Consider the following 14,749-nt stretch of genomic DNA (forward strand, 5'->3'; position numbering starts at 1 on the left):
AATAAATTAATGCACATATTTTTTAAAAAATTTAATAATAATTAGACTTTATTTTACAAACTAGTTAGATATATTTATGTACTTAAATTATAATAATAAGATGAAATAATTTAGATGACGAGTTGAGTAAGAATTTTACCTAATATTTATCAAATGTTACAAGAACTAAATAATAACACCTATTTTTTATTTAGTTATATTTTTTAAGTGTTACTAAATCTCATATATATGTTATAGTGCCTACCACATAAGGTATTTTTTTTTTTTGAAGGATACCACATAAGGTATTTATTCACTGAATATACGTTTATAATTCGGACAGAGGGCGTATTACCTTGTTTCTCCTCATAGAATGTACATTATATATACACGTGTTATATTACTCATGTTCTTCTTCTAAGCATCATCACTTACATTTCACATCCACGTGACCAAAAAAACACATGTAACAAATAAACCAAACCAAACCAAAGTCCAATCTTTCCTTCCCTAGTGAGTTTCTTTTTCTCTTTTTGGATCATTCATTCTTCTAGAATAATTACCATGAGAGCCACTGAAATTGTGTTGGTTCTGCTTTGGTTCTTACCAACAATGTTTTGCACCAATGTGGATTATGATCATAGAGCATTGGTCATTGATGGTAAACGTAGAGTCTTGATTTCTGGTTCTATTCACTACCCTCGTAGTACTCCACAGGTTTTATTTTATGTCTCTCTTTGATTCTGTTTGTGTGTTGAATTTAAACAGTGCTGAATTTGTTGTTGTTTATAGATGTGGCCAGACCTTATTCAGAAATCTAAAGATGGAGGACTTGATGTTATTGAAACCTATGTTTTCTGGAACTTACATGAACCTGTTAAAGGCCAGGTTCTCTTTGCTTCATTTCTTCTCTTACATTCTTACCATTTTCTTTGAGCATTGCATTTGTTCATTGCTTGCAGGAAAAGAAAACAAGTGTCTATGTTAAGCTGAATTGCTAATTGTTGAAAGCATGACTGAACAAGTTTGGATTGACTTATTTGAGTTTATCTACTGACATAATCTCTCCAAGATAGATAATGAAACATATTAACTATATGAAAACAATATGACTCTAAAATCTTTTGTAAATAGAATAAGCACTTATATGTTATAAGCACTTAATTAAGTATTTTATCCAAATATGATCTTGATCTACTATAAGCTAAGAAAGTCTATCTTAATTCATTGAAATGAAATGGATTTTTGCAGTATGATTTTGATGGGAGGAAGGATTTGGTGAAATTTGTGAAAGCAGTAGCTGAGGCAGGTCTATATGTGCATCTCCGGATTGGTCCATATGTTTGTTCTGAATGGAACTATGGGTAAAGTTTGGTAATTTATGTGTATTATATTTCGAGGGTGTTCATGTCTAATTGAGGGCTTTAACTTCTTGACAGTGGTTTCCCTCTTTGGCTTCACTTCATTCCAGGGATTAAGTTCCGAACTGACAATGAACCATTTAAGGTAAGTTAACCTTCAGTCCAGTGCTTCATGCTTTTGTCCTTGGACTGAGTTCACTTGACAGGAAACTTTGTCTTCAGGTTGAAATGAAGCGATTCACCACTAAGATTGTCGACCTCATGAAGCAAGAGAAACTGTATGCATCACAAGGAGGACCTATAATTTTATCTCAGGTTTTTTTATCATGAAATACAATACAAGTATAGTTAATATATTCTTGAAGATATTAAGGTCAAAGTTTATATTTGTTAATGTGAGAGTGTTTGTGATTTCTAATGACAGATAGAAAATGAGTATGGAGACATCGATTCAGCCTATGGTTCTGCTGGTAAATCATACATCAATTGGGCAGCAAAAATGGCTACATCTCTTGATACAGGTGTACCTTGGGTCATGTGTCAGCAAGCAGATGCTCCTGATCCAATTGTAAGTTTTATGTTTTGATATGTCAATGTTAATTGTTTTTTAGTTTATGGTTTACTAGGTTGCCTGTCTTCCGGAAAAGAGCAATCTTGGTATGCCGTTTGCATTCATCTTACTCAATTTTTACTTGAACTGCAAGTAGATTAATACCTGCAATGGATTTTACTGCGATCAATTCACACCAAACTCTAAAACAAAGCCAAAATTGTGGACTGAAAATTGGAGTGCATGGTTAGCAACTTAGCATCCTTTTTTATATAAATAATTTAATCAATTTGTTTATGTTATTTTCCAAATCTTACTTGAATTCTTTGGAATGGTAGGTATCTTTTATTTGGTGGTGGGTTTCCTCACAGACCTGTGGAAGATCTCGCATTTGCTGTCGCACGCTTTTTCCAACGAGGTGGAACATTTCAAAATTACTATATGGTATTGCAACCTGAAATGTTCTTCACAAGTTCAGAATAATATGATAATATTACTTCACTGAAAAATTGGCTCTAAGAGGAATTAGCTGATACTGTATCATTTTTCATTGCTTGACTAAAAACAGTACCATGGAGGAACCAACTTTGACCGAAGTACTGGAGGACCATTCATTGCAACAAGTTATGATTTTGATGCACCGATTGATGAGTATGGTATGACTCCTTCAACCTTCTTATTGAAATCTATTGTTCATGTTGTAGCCGTCACAAATACAACACTGGTAATACATCGAAGAAGATAAATTGATAATATCACATGGATAGTTTATTTCTTATATGTAGAAGAGAAATTACACTGGACGATTGGATTTTTTAATATCTTCGCTACATGCTGCAGGAGTTATTAGGCAGCCGAAGTGGGGTCATCTTAAAGATGTGCACAAGGCCATAAAGCTTTGTGAAGAAGCATTAATAGCCGCAGAACCCAAGATTACTTATCTTGGTCCAAACCTAGAGGTATAGATGGTTTATATTGAAATTTTTGTTCGTTTGAAACATCTTATTCCGCGTCTTAGGATATAATTTATTTTGTAACTAAAACTCATCTGGTTTGTCAATAGTGTAAGATTCTTTCTTTGAAAAATTCCCGGCATTAATAGTCTTTTACTAATAAAACCGCAGGCGGCCGTTTATAAGACAGGATCTGTATGTGCTGCCTTTCTCGCCAATGTGGACGCCAAATCTGATAAAACCGTAAATTTCAGTGGCAATTCATATCACTTGCCTGCATGGTCTGTGAGCATCTTGCCAGATTGCAAGAATGTAGTGCTTAATACTGCAAAGGTTTGTCTTACCTTCATTTGTGTTAAGTTGCTTCAATAACACAATTATCTCAATCAAAATAGATAGTTTAATTGAATAGAGTTACTAAAAAAGTGTGATTCATATTCATTTTGTGAATATTCTATCTATACCAAGGTGTTTTCTCTTATTTGTTAGTCCAAAGTAAGTAGGATGTAATAAAAGTAAATTTTTTTATGCCAGATTAATTCTGCATCTACAATTTCAAACTTCGTAACTGAATCTTTAAAAGAAGATATCAGTTCTTCAGAAACTTCTAGATCAAAATGGAGTTGGATAAACGAACCTGTGGGTATTTCGAAGGATGATATATTGTCAAAGACTGGATTACTTGAGCAAATAAATATCACAGCTGATAGAAGTGACTACTTGTGGTACTCATTAAGGTATACAAGCCTCCAAATTTGAAAGATATTTTCCCTGACTGATGATTCTGTACTTCTCGATAACACTTCTATTGTATTCTTTTGAAGCGTTGATCTTAAGGATGATCCTGGTTCTCAAACTGTCCTTCACATTGAATCGCTCGGCCATGCCCTTCATGCTTTCATAAACGGCAAGCTTGCAGGTAATTATTCACAAGGATATGGTTTTTATATTTTGAAAGTGTTGGAATTAATTGAATTGACTAGTTTTAGTGATTTGCTGTAATTTGGAATTCAAATTATAGTTGACTCATATCCTTGTATATCTTTCCATTTATTTCTTGTAGTTATGTTTTCATTTTTTTATCTCCTATAATCATGGAGGAAACCTTGTATATATTCCCTACTTTCATATCAATGAAATACACCATTATACCATTTTCTTTTACATGGTATCAGAGCCGACTCCAATTACCTCTCATTTCTAGGTATTGGAGATTAGCTTCTGAGTAAGAAAATGGCGAATGGGTCAGATAAATCAGATTCTGGTGATAAATCAGATTCTGCTCAAAAATCAAATTCTGCTCCACATACACATGATATGTATTCATCCCTCACACCTGAACGTCTTGATGGCACAAACTATACCGAATGGGCCCTAAATGCAGAAAACAAGATCAGAGGTCGTAAACATTGGGGTTACATCTCTGGAAAGAAGGTCACACCTGCAACAAAAACCTCTGATGAATATGAAACTTGGGAAGATGAGAATTGTTTGGTCAAGTCTTGGCTTCTGGATGCAATGACAAAAGATGTTAGGTCGCTTTTCATCCGGTTACCTACAGCCAAGAAGATCTGGGAATCGGTCAAGGAGACTTACTCTGTCAGTCAAGATGCATCAAAGGCATATCAGCTTTATTGTGAGGTAATATCTATTAAACAAGATGGTGGATCCGTTGTTACTTACTTTGCAAAATTACAGAAACTGTGGCAGGAAATTGATGCGATTGAAGATTGTACCATGGTGTGCACTAAAGATGTTGAGACATATACCAACAAACTGAATGCGCAACGTGTATACATATTCCTAGCAGGACTTGATTCACACTTGGATGGGGTACGTGGTCGAATTCTTGCAACCATACCACTTCCAGGTATACAAACTGTGTATGCAAATGTCTGTGTTGAGGCGAATCGCCAAGAAGCCATGCTTTGTACAACACAAAGTGAAGGTGCTGCAATGGCTATGAAAAAGCCATTTAATTCCAATAAAGGAAACCGCAAATGTACACACTGTAATGGAAACAACCATACCGCAGATACTTGTTTTAAGATACACGGTTATCCTCAATGGCACCCAAAAGGGAAAAAGGAGGATGCTCTCAATAACAATACTACCGGTGCTTCTGGATTTGTTGCTAAGTCAGGTACATCTCAATCTGTTTGTTGTTTTTCTGTTGTTACTTGTGATAATGAATGGATAATTGATACTGGTGCAACTCATCATATGACTTGTAATAAATATATGTTTACACATTTATCCTCTAATAGTCCTGTTCGAGTCATTATAAATGCTAATGGTGTTTCTTCCCATGTTATGGGTATTGGTACAGTGTCAATTTCACCATCATTATCCCTTTATGATGTTCTCTTTGTTCCCTCTCTCAATTGCAATCTTCTCTCTGTTAACCAACTAACCGAGTCCCTTAATTGTGCCGTCGTGTTCTTTTCCACACATTGTATTTTGCAGAATGTTCATACAAAGGAGAAGATTGGCAGTGGTAAAAAAAGAGAAGGATTATACTATCTTGAAGGTAACTCTCAACATCCCAAAGGAAAAGCACTAGTTCACTCTATGAGTGATGGATTACAAGCTAGAAATATAGAAGATATTTGGCAATGGCATAAGCGATTAGGACACCCATCATTTAGCTATCTCAAGAGATTGTTTCCTTCATTGTTTAGTCGTTGTGATATCTCTGATTTTAAATGTGAAACTTGTGTAATGGCAAAAAGCCATCGTGTTTCTTTTCCTATAAATAATAGTAGAGCTGATGCTCCTTTTTCAATTATTCACTCAGATGTTTGGGGACCATCTCCATTTCCCACAAATAATGGAATGAGGTGGTTTGTGACCTTTGTGGATGATTGTACAAGAATGACCTGGTTATATTTTCTTAAACACAAAAGTGATTTGTTTAGTGTCTTTCAAGTTTTTCACAAAATGATAACAACACAATTTAATACTCCAATCAAGATAGTTAGGTCTGATAATGGAGGAGAATATCATAATAATAAATTGACAACTTTTATGAAATCAGTTGGTATTCTCCATCAAACATCATGTCCTAATACCCCTCAGCAGAATGGAGTAGCTGAAAGAAAAAATAGACACCTTTTGGAGATTACTAGGTCACTCTTGATTGGGAGTAATGTTCCTTCTTATTTATGGGGTGAAGCTTTAAGCTCTGCAGTTTATCTTATTAATAGAGTCCCCTCAAGTGTGCTAAATTTTAGAAGACCTATTGATGTTCTTTCTAATCATTGCACACTTAACTCTATCAATAATTTACCACCCCATATTTTTGGTTGTGTCATATATGTACATTTACATCCTCACCAAAGAACAAAATTAGAATCTAGAGCAATGAAATGTGTTTTTGTGGGATACAGCACCACTCAAAAGGGATATAAAGCTTATCATCCATCTTCAAAAAAATATTTTGTTTCAATGGATGTTACCTTTCATGAACATGAATTGTTTTTTCTTTCTAAAACACTCCATTCTTCACCTCAGAGGGGAAGTGATGTAGAGGTGCAGAATCATGAAATACGCATCCATGAAATCATGTTATTTGATACTATGCCAATAGAAAATCAAAATGAAATTCAAGATATTGAAGATGAGAATCAAGATATTGGAAATGAGAATATGACCGAAGATGATAGTATAATTTCCTCTTCAACTTCAAGCCCACTGCTGATCCAATCCTCAGAAAATTCTGCAGAGGTACCATCTGAAACTATTGCTTCTATTCATTCTATTGCTGATATAGAAAATTATGTTTCCGCTGATATAGAAAATAATGACTCTTCTTCTAGTCCATTAAATTTTGACCATGTTGTTAGCACTTACACTCTTCCCCCTCGTACTAACAGAGGACAACCTCCAATAAGGTATGAACCTGACCCTAATTGTAAGCTAAAGTACCCTATAAATAACTATGTGTCATTCCAAAAGTTGTCCAAGTCATATGCTAATTATGCATCTCAATTATCCATTGCATCTACACCTAGTAACTTGCAGGAAGCTCTAGCAGATTTGAGATGGACACAGGCAATGACAGCAGAAATGGAAGCATTGGAGAAAAATGCTACTTGGGAACTTGTCTCCTTACCGGTCGGAAAGAGCACTGTAGGTTGTAGATGGGTGTTTACTATCAAACATAAGGCCGATGGAAGTGTTGAGAGGTTTAAAGCGAGGTTAGTTGCAAAAGGTTACACTCAATCCTATGGAGTTGATTATGAAGAAACTTTTGCACCAGTTGCAAAACTCAACACAGTGAGGGTATTACTATCATTAGCAGCAAATCAAGATTGGCCGCTACTTCAATTTGATGTAAAAAATGCCTTTTTACATGGAGATTTAATAGAAGAAGTGTATATGGATCCTCCCCCTGGCATACCAAGGTACTCAAATATTTCTATGGTGTGCAAGCTTAAAAAGGCCCTATATGGATTAAAACAGTCACCAAGAGCTTGGTTTGGAAGGTTTACTAAGTCTATGAAGTTTTTTGGTTACACACAAAGTAATTCTGATCACACCTTGTTTCTTAAACATAATCATGGTAAGATCACCGCATTGATAATATATGTTGATGATATGATTGTGACTGGAAATGATCCTAATGAAATTTCGAGCTTGCAGCGATATTTAGCTTCTAATTTTGACATGAAACAACTTGGAGATCTAAAGTATTTTTTGGGGATCGAAGTTGCAAGGTCCAAGCATGGTATCTTTCTTTCTCAAAGAAAGTATGTGTTAGATTTGTTAACTGAGACAGGAATGCTTGGATGCAAACCAATTGAAACTCCCATAGAACAAAATCACAAAAACTTTTGTTGTGCTGATGCGCCTAGTACGGATCGTCAAAGATATCAAAGATTAGTTGGGAAGTTAATTTATTTGTCTCATACTAGGCCAGACATAGCGTATGCAGTTAATGTTGTGAGCCAATTTATGCATGACCCAAGAAAACCGCATATGGATGCGGTTGAACGAATACTGAGGTACTTAAAATCTGCTCCAGGAAAAGGTTTGTTATTCTCAAACCATGGTCACCTCAAAGTCGAAGGTTATACCGATGCTGATTGGGCCGGATCTGCGGATGACAGAAAGTCTACTGCAGGCTACTTAACTTTTGTGGGAGGAAATTTAGTAACTTGGAGGAGTAAAAAACAACAAGTAGTTGCTAGATCAAGTGCCGAAGCAGAATTCAGGGGGATGGCAGTAGGAATATGTGAACTGCTATGGATTAAAAACCTTTTAAAGGATCTTGGATGTGAACAAGAGGATGCAATGAAGCTTTACTGTGACAATAAATCTGCCATAGAGATTGCTCATAACCCTGTCCAACATGATCGCACAAAACACGTGGAAATTGATAGGCATTTCATCAAAGAAAAGATTGAAGCTGGTATTATTGCATTTCCGTTTGTAAAATCAGAACAACAACTTGCTGATATGCTTACTAAGGCAGTAACCTCCAGGACTCTTGCTGGTTCTCTTGACAAGTTGGGTATGTGTGATATTCATGCACCAACTTGAGAGGGGATGTTGGAATTAATTGAATTGACTAGTTTTAGTGATTTGCTGTAATTTGGAATTCAAATTATAGTTGACTCATATCCTTGTATATCTTTCCATTTATTTCTTGTAGTTATGTTTTCATTTTTTTATCTCCTATAATCATGGAGGAAACCTTGTATATATTCCCTACTTTCATATCAATGAAATACACCATTATACCATTTTCTTTTACAGAAAGTCTCAAAGAGCCTGTGTTATTGAAACTCAAATGAAGTCGAGGTTGATTTTAAAACAAGTTAAAACATGAGTTGATCATTGATTTTTTTTTTTATTTTTTTTAGGGAGAGTTGATGATGGATGTTCCTTCTAAAAATGTTCATAATTTATTTTTTCAATTAAGTTCTTGAATTATTAAATAATAACTTTCTATGATATTATTGATGAATTCTTAGGGAGTCAAACCGGGAACAAAGAAAAACCTAAGCTTAATGAGGACATCCCGATCACAGTTCTTTCTGGAAAGAATAAAATTGATCTGCTGAGTTTAACAGTTGGACTTCAGGTTCAGCTTTTCTTGTTTTTAGTTTCCAATTATGCATAGAATTGCTTGCTCCCCCAATGATTTCTCTCATTACTATATCTAACATGAACCATATACACATCAGAACTATGGAGCTTTTTTTGACACATGGGGAGCGGGGATCACCGGTCCAGTGATATTGAAAGGTTTGAAGAATGGCAACAAGACTCTTGATCTCTCCTCTCGGAAGTGGACATATCAGGTCAGTCTTCACTTTTGATCGAAGACTATTTGTTAGTCTTACATAGTTAATGGAGTTAATTCTTTTGATACAGGTTGGCCTAAAAGGTGAAGATTTAGGTCTCTCTAGTGGAAGTTCCGGAGCGTGGAATTCAAAGACTACTTTCCCTAAGAAACAACCATTGATTTGGTACAAGGTAATTTAATTTTCAATTTATTGTTTCCCTTGATATAAGTTATGGAATTTCAAATTAAAAGAACGCCACTATATGAAAAATGTTTTTTGCTACTAACCAATGTCATGCATGTTGCATTAGACAAACTTTGATGCTCCATCCGGCAGTAATCCAGTTGTGATTGACTTCACAGGGATGGGAAAAGGCGAGGCTTGGGTAAATGGACAAAGCATTGGGCGATACTGGCCTACATATGTTGCTTCAAATGTCGATTGCACAGACTCATGCAACTACAGAGGACCTTTTACTCAAACCAAATGTCACATGAATTGTGGAAAACCATCACAGACATTGTAAGTGTTGCAAATTTTCAATGAAGAAGAGTTTAAACATGAGAAAAAAAATCTTGATCTATGATGTGATTGAGACATTAATCTCATCTCACAGATACCACGTGCCACAGTCGTTTTTGAAACCAAATGGAAACACTCTTGTATTGTTTGAGGAAAGTGGTGGTGATCCAACACAAATATCTTTTGCTACAAAACAGATAGGAAGTGTGTGTGCCCATGTATCTGATTCTCACCCACCTCAAATAGACTTGTGGAACCAAGATACAGAATCAGGGGGAAAAGTAGGGCCTGCACTGTTGCTCAACTGTCCTAATCATAATCAGGTAATATCTTCCATCAAATTTGCAAGCTATGGAACACCACTAGGGACGTGTGGAAACTTCTACCGCGGACGCTGCAGCAGCAATAAGACACTGTCAATTGTAAAGAAGGTGTTTATCTGGATTCATGTTCCCTTTCTAATTTGTTATGGTTCACTTTATGTTGAGTATGACTCTTAGTTTAATTATATGTGAGTAGGTTGCTTGAGTTGGTGAGAATAATAGAAAATAAACTAATCAACTCATAGTATTTAAACACAGGTAGTAATATGTAACCTCTTTGCTGCCGTAGATGTATACACAATTGGCCGAACTCCGCGATCAAATCTTGTTTTTTTGTTGTTGCTGTTGGTTTTAAGCTGGTTAGCGGCGAAACTCACACACACATTATGTACTGAGAAGTGGAGAATTGTGGGTTCAAACCTGCGTTCCAACATATCAAATGTCCCTGCAAAATTTTACCATCTGAGTTGTACTTACGGGACAATCTCAGTGTTATTTGTTTGTGTTTTCTTTTGAACCTGATTGTTGTAACATACTAAAATCATCTTATTAACAGGCCTGCATTGGATCAAGAAGTTGTAGTATTGGAGTATCAACCGATACATTTGGAGACCCTTGTAAAGGAGTGCCAAAGAGTTTAGCCGTTGAAGCTACTTGTGCATAGACAAACATGTAACATGTTGCTCCAAGAGCAGTCATCAATTGTCTTCAACTCTTATCTTAAATTCTTCTTCCCTTTCCAAATTAGAATTGTATTCTAGGAACATCCCAATTTATTTTTCTTCAATTAGAATAGTTTAGTACCACTTGCAATAAAAGAAACAAAAATGTGGTCCTTATGATGTTTGATACGTGATAAAATGGTCCCATATACTTGTAATACAAGTTGCCCTCAGGGGGAGGGACCTGAACAGTGAAAAGTGGAAAATTTGGACTTTTGGAGTATGAACCAAGTTGGATTATTAGTTGGAAAATTATGTATTTGAAATTTTCAATTTTTAATTGAGTAGTGATACATAGACCACCTTAGATGACATGTACCACTTGTACATCCACATACAATTTTGACAAGTGTCATTGTGGTCCCCCCACACACAAAAAAACTTACATGTATTGTCTCTCACACACTCTCGCATAGAGTGGTACAGTGTATGTATGGAAAAAATGTGTACATGAAACATTATCCTTTTTAATATGTCCAACTGTCATCGTGGAATATAGTGAGCTTTTGGATAAATTGAACCTTCCACTATTGAGGAATAGAGCATACACATCGGTTGACTTGGTGGGTGGTTTCACCAAAACCAATAACACTTTGTGAGGGTTGCAAGGATAATTCACTTAACTTTCTAGTTCTTTAATTAGCACCGTGGCTCTGCAATACCACGGTTCCTTTCTCTGCCATTCTATCAACTTTCATTTTTTAATAATACTTTATGAGTTAAATTGATGAAAAAATAAGTTGAAAAGCTTGTGATAATAAATTTATAATATATTACGAAATTAGTGGGACCAATTCTAGAATTTTGGGTGAGTGGTATGAATATTTAAAAAATGTAGTTGAGTAGTTTAAATAATTGAGAAGTGTAAAGTAATATAATATATTAGATGGGGTCCATTTATACCACCAAAATGAATGACATAGATGTGGATGCTCTAAGTGCATATTTAGGAATACAAAAACATAAAATTATAGCACATTGTGGTAGGTTTAAGAAACTGCATGAGATTTCAGAAACTTATAGCAAGCACACTGAGATTTTAAACCTTTTCATATGTCCAACTAAGTATTTTTCCAAATTTCTTTGCGGTATTTTTTTTAACCAACAAACTTAAAATTTGACTTTTCCGGAATATAAATTTCACTTTTATCAGTAGACAAATTTGAGACAAAAATTGGCATTAGATTTTAATATTTGGATGAAGGTGTATTTTGGTATTTCAAATAATTTGTAGGTATAGATGTATAATTTGGAGGGTACGTGTTAAAATTTTCTTAAATAGCCTAACTCAATTGAAAATACGAGCACATTGGACCAAACTGAAATTAACAGCCCTAATATTGTATTGTAAGTCCAAATGATGAATAGTTTGATATTATATTTTATAATAATAAAAAGATTGCTATTACTTATTAATCTTCTCAACATTTCTTTTGAATAAATTAATCATCATCTTAACTTAAAGAACGAAAAAAGTTCATTTCTTGTAATTAAATGTATTTTATAGTCTGATAATGAAATAACATGGGTGCCCTTTATTGAGACTATGATAACGAGGTATCCCAACGTGGCCAACCTGTTACAACCTTTTTCCTTTTTTTTTTGGTTACCACAACCTTTTTCCATTGCTACTTTTCTCCTCGAACGAATAATAACAAAATTTGTGTTATTTGACATCCAACAAAATTGATTGTCAGTCTAGTTTGTTAGACAACCGCAATCAAGTCTTATCCTAATAAATAAGATCGGTCATGTGGATCAAATTATATCATAATATTTAATATAAATCATATTTGAATTCAATTCATTGACCTCTAATCATTGAATTAGAAAAATTAATAAATTGATCCCTTGAACTTAGCTCAGTTGTCGGGACAATGCATAATATATGCAAAGTCTGAGGTTCGAACTTCAGACACAAAAATAAAAATAAAAATAATGAATTGCCTATAAAACCTAATCTAATTGACGATTCCAAAATAATTTGGCTAGGCATTTTTTATGGATACTCGAGTTCGAACCAAATCACTCTTTTCTGTGTGTGAGTTTTTGTATGATGCTTATCGCTTTATTTACGTCCAAAACGTATTTTTAAAACAAACTATACCTTTATATTATGTCGGATATTAAATTGTTTATACACAAAATTTTGGCTCTGAATAAAGTGACAACAATACACATTGTATATAAAATCGAGTCTGTATGTGGGTTTGTTGTGTTGCGACTGTGATTAGTGAACTTTTGTTAGGATAGATTAGGGTTGATCTATTGAATTTGTTTTTTATTGATGTATTTTCGTTTGGATTGTACCTGAGTCTAATGCTCCTTCAATCTTTGTATCTCTTCTATTTATTTTTTAATTTAATCGTCATTTTGCCTTAAAAAACTCAACATGGTTTTGGTTGGTTTTCTCAAAAGAGTGATCAAAGTTTTTACCATTGTAGAAACTCATATTGTAACAACTGTTATAAATGAATGAACTCACTTGGGTTGCTCTCATGGCATTAGTTTGGGATCTCCGGATTCGATTCTCTCCGACGTTTAAGTAGGCTAATTTAGCATCATCAAAAAAGGAGTGAATACCCAAACCTGAATTTGCACGAATCGGGCAAAAATGTCCCCAAATTTATCGAAATGCACGCTTTGTTCCTGAATTTAACAAACGTCCATTAAAATGGCCATTCCATCCAAATGCTCTATTAGTGCTGCTGAGTTGTCGTCTTGCATGTCGTGTTGTCTTATATACGTGTCAACAAGGAAGCCACGTGTACAAGAACTAATTTGATGAAAACGCTAAAAATTTCAGTTTTACTTTTTCAATTCAATTTTTTCTGTTTTTCCAAAGTTACCCCTCTATTATCCATACTTTTCATCCTCACATTTTAGTCATAACATCAAACATGTCCCTGACCTTTCTCCTTCCCGCTAGAACCTTCATCATCTTCACCTCTCCAAAATCATCATCATCTCCAACGAGAAACGTTGCAAAAGATTTCGTTTTGAATTGTTCAAGACTGATTATTAGGTGATACCGGATGACAACTTGATATTTAGGAAAACAAAGGAAGCAAGGGATTTAGTTGAAGGTAGTGAAAGGGAGCAGTATGGTCTTTTGTGGGATTATGCAAATGAAATGATGAGAAGTAACTTCAATTCAACTCTGAGGATAAATACAATACCAATGCCAGAGTCCCCAACTCAAAAGATTGTGGATTGATTGGTCATAACTCAAGAGGTTGCATGAAGCAAGGTGTTGATAGGAGACCAAAGGACTGGATTGATACTGGGGCAGAAGAAGAAAATGCTGAAAATGTTGGAAATGTTAATCCTGGAAATCTTGTTGCTGAAAATGTTGGACATGTTAATGTTGTCAATGCTGGAAATGTTAATGTTGTCAATGTTATTGCAAATGAAGTAGTGCCTGGACAGATATGACTCTTAAATTTTAAGGAACGGATTGCTAGTTGGTGTAATAATATAGAGACTGGTTTGATTGGATATTGTATAATTTAGGGACTGATTTGAATGAAAATGTTGTTGCAGGATGTTCCTACTAGGAGGTATGGTATTAGAGGGCCAATTATTTTAAATCAGAGGCCTAAGTAAACACCAGTGAGGGGTCTTGCACCAGCACTTCCAACTGCTCCTGACATTATTTGAGTGTCATATCCAACTTATGGTCCATCCGGTTTGAATCAACATAAACTCATGGAGTTTATCCCGACCCTCAGATTTCCAAAGAAGTGATGTTTGATGTATGTTTAAATTGTGCTTTTGGAAATGTAATATTTAGACTTGTTTAAATTATGCCCCCTAGTTGGGTTTCTTTTTGCCTATGTAATATTTAAGAACATCCTTCTATGACTTATGACTTGTTAATACCCTATATTTTGGTTGCTTTGCCTATGTAATATTTCATACTTAAGACTTATGACTTATTTGATGATATTTTCAAGGATGAAGTTGTGTATTCTGTCTTTTTTACTTTGTTCTGCAAATATACGATTCAAGATTCAAATTGGATATATGTCTATATAATTCAAGGA

The 14,749-nt window shown here is 34.8% G+C and overlaps 1 protein-coding gene across 1 annotated transcript; it reads left to right on the top strand.

The window, feature by feature from the left end:
* The first annotated feature begins 361 nt into the window (after positions 1-361).
* Positions 362-10,926, top strand: LOC120578265 (beta-galactosidase 8). Its single transcript, XM_039830831.1, has 19 exons — positions 362-696; positions 772-867; positions 1,231-1,343; positions 1,419-1,485; positions 1,563-1,655; positions 1,765-1,908; positions 2,048-2,136; positions 2,229-2,334; positions 2,459-2,546; positions 2,731-2,849; positions 3,015-3,176; positions 3,378-3,580; positions 3,668-3,762; positions 8,822-8,931; positions 9,035-9,151; positions 9,225-9,326; positions 9,447-9,658; positions 9,753-10,089; positions 10,538-10,926. Exons 1-19 carry the CDS (start codon positions 544-546, stop codon positions 10,643-10,645), a joined length of 2,514 nt encoding a protein of 837 aa, XP_039686765.1. The 5' UTR covers positions 362-543; the 3' UTR covers positions 10,646-10,926.
* Positions 10,927-14,749: the final 3,823 nt, after the last annotated feature.

The sequence above is a fragment of the Medicago truncatula genome, chromosome 2 (genome assembly GCF_003473485.1).
Source record: "Medicago truncatula cultivar Jemalong A17 chromosome 2, MtrunA17r5.0-ANR, whole genome shotgun sequence".
Lineage (NCBI taxonomy): Eukaryota > Viridiplantae > Streptophyta > Magnoliopsida > Fabales > Fabaceae > Medicago > Medicago truncatula.

Bases quoted from the DNA above. Each gene is read 5' to 3' on its own strand.
- LOC120578265 (XM_039830831.1), top strand. From the start codon at position 544: ATGAGAGCCACTGAAATTGTGTTGGTTCTGCTTTGGTTCTTACCAACA. The intron at 2,547-2,730 runs GTATGACTCCTT...TACATGCTGCAG, and splicing joins TGCACCGATTGATGAGTATG to GAGTTATTAGGCAGCCGAAG. The intron at 9,327-9,446 runs GTAATTTAATTT...ATGTTGCATTAG, and splicing joins AACCATTGATTTGGTACAAG to ACAAACTTTGATGCTCCATC.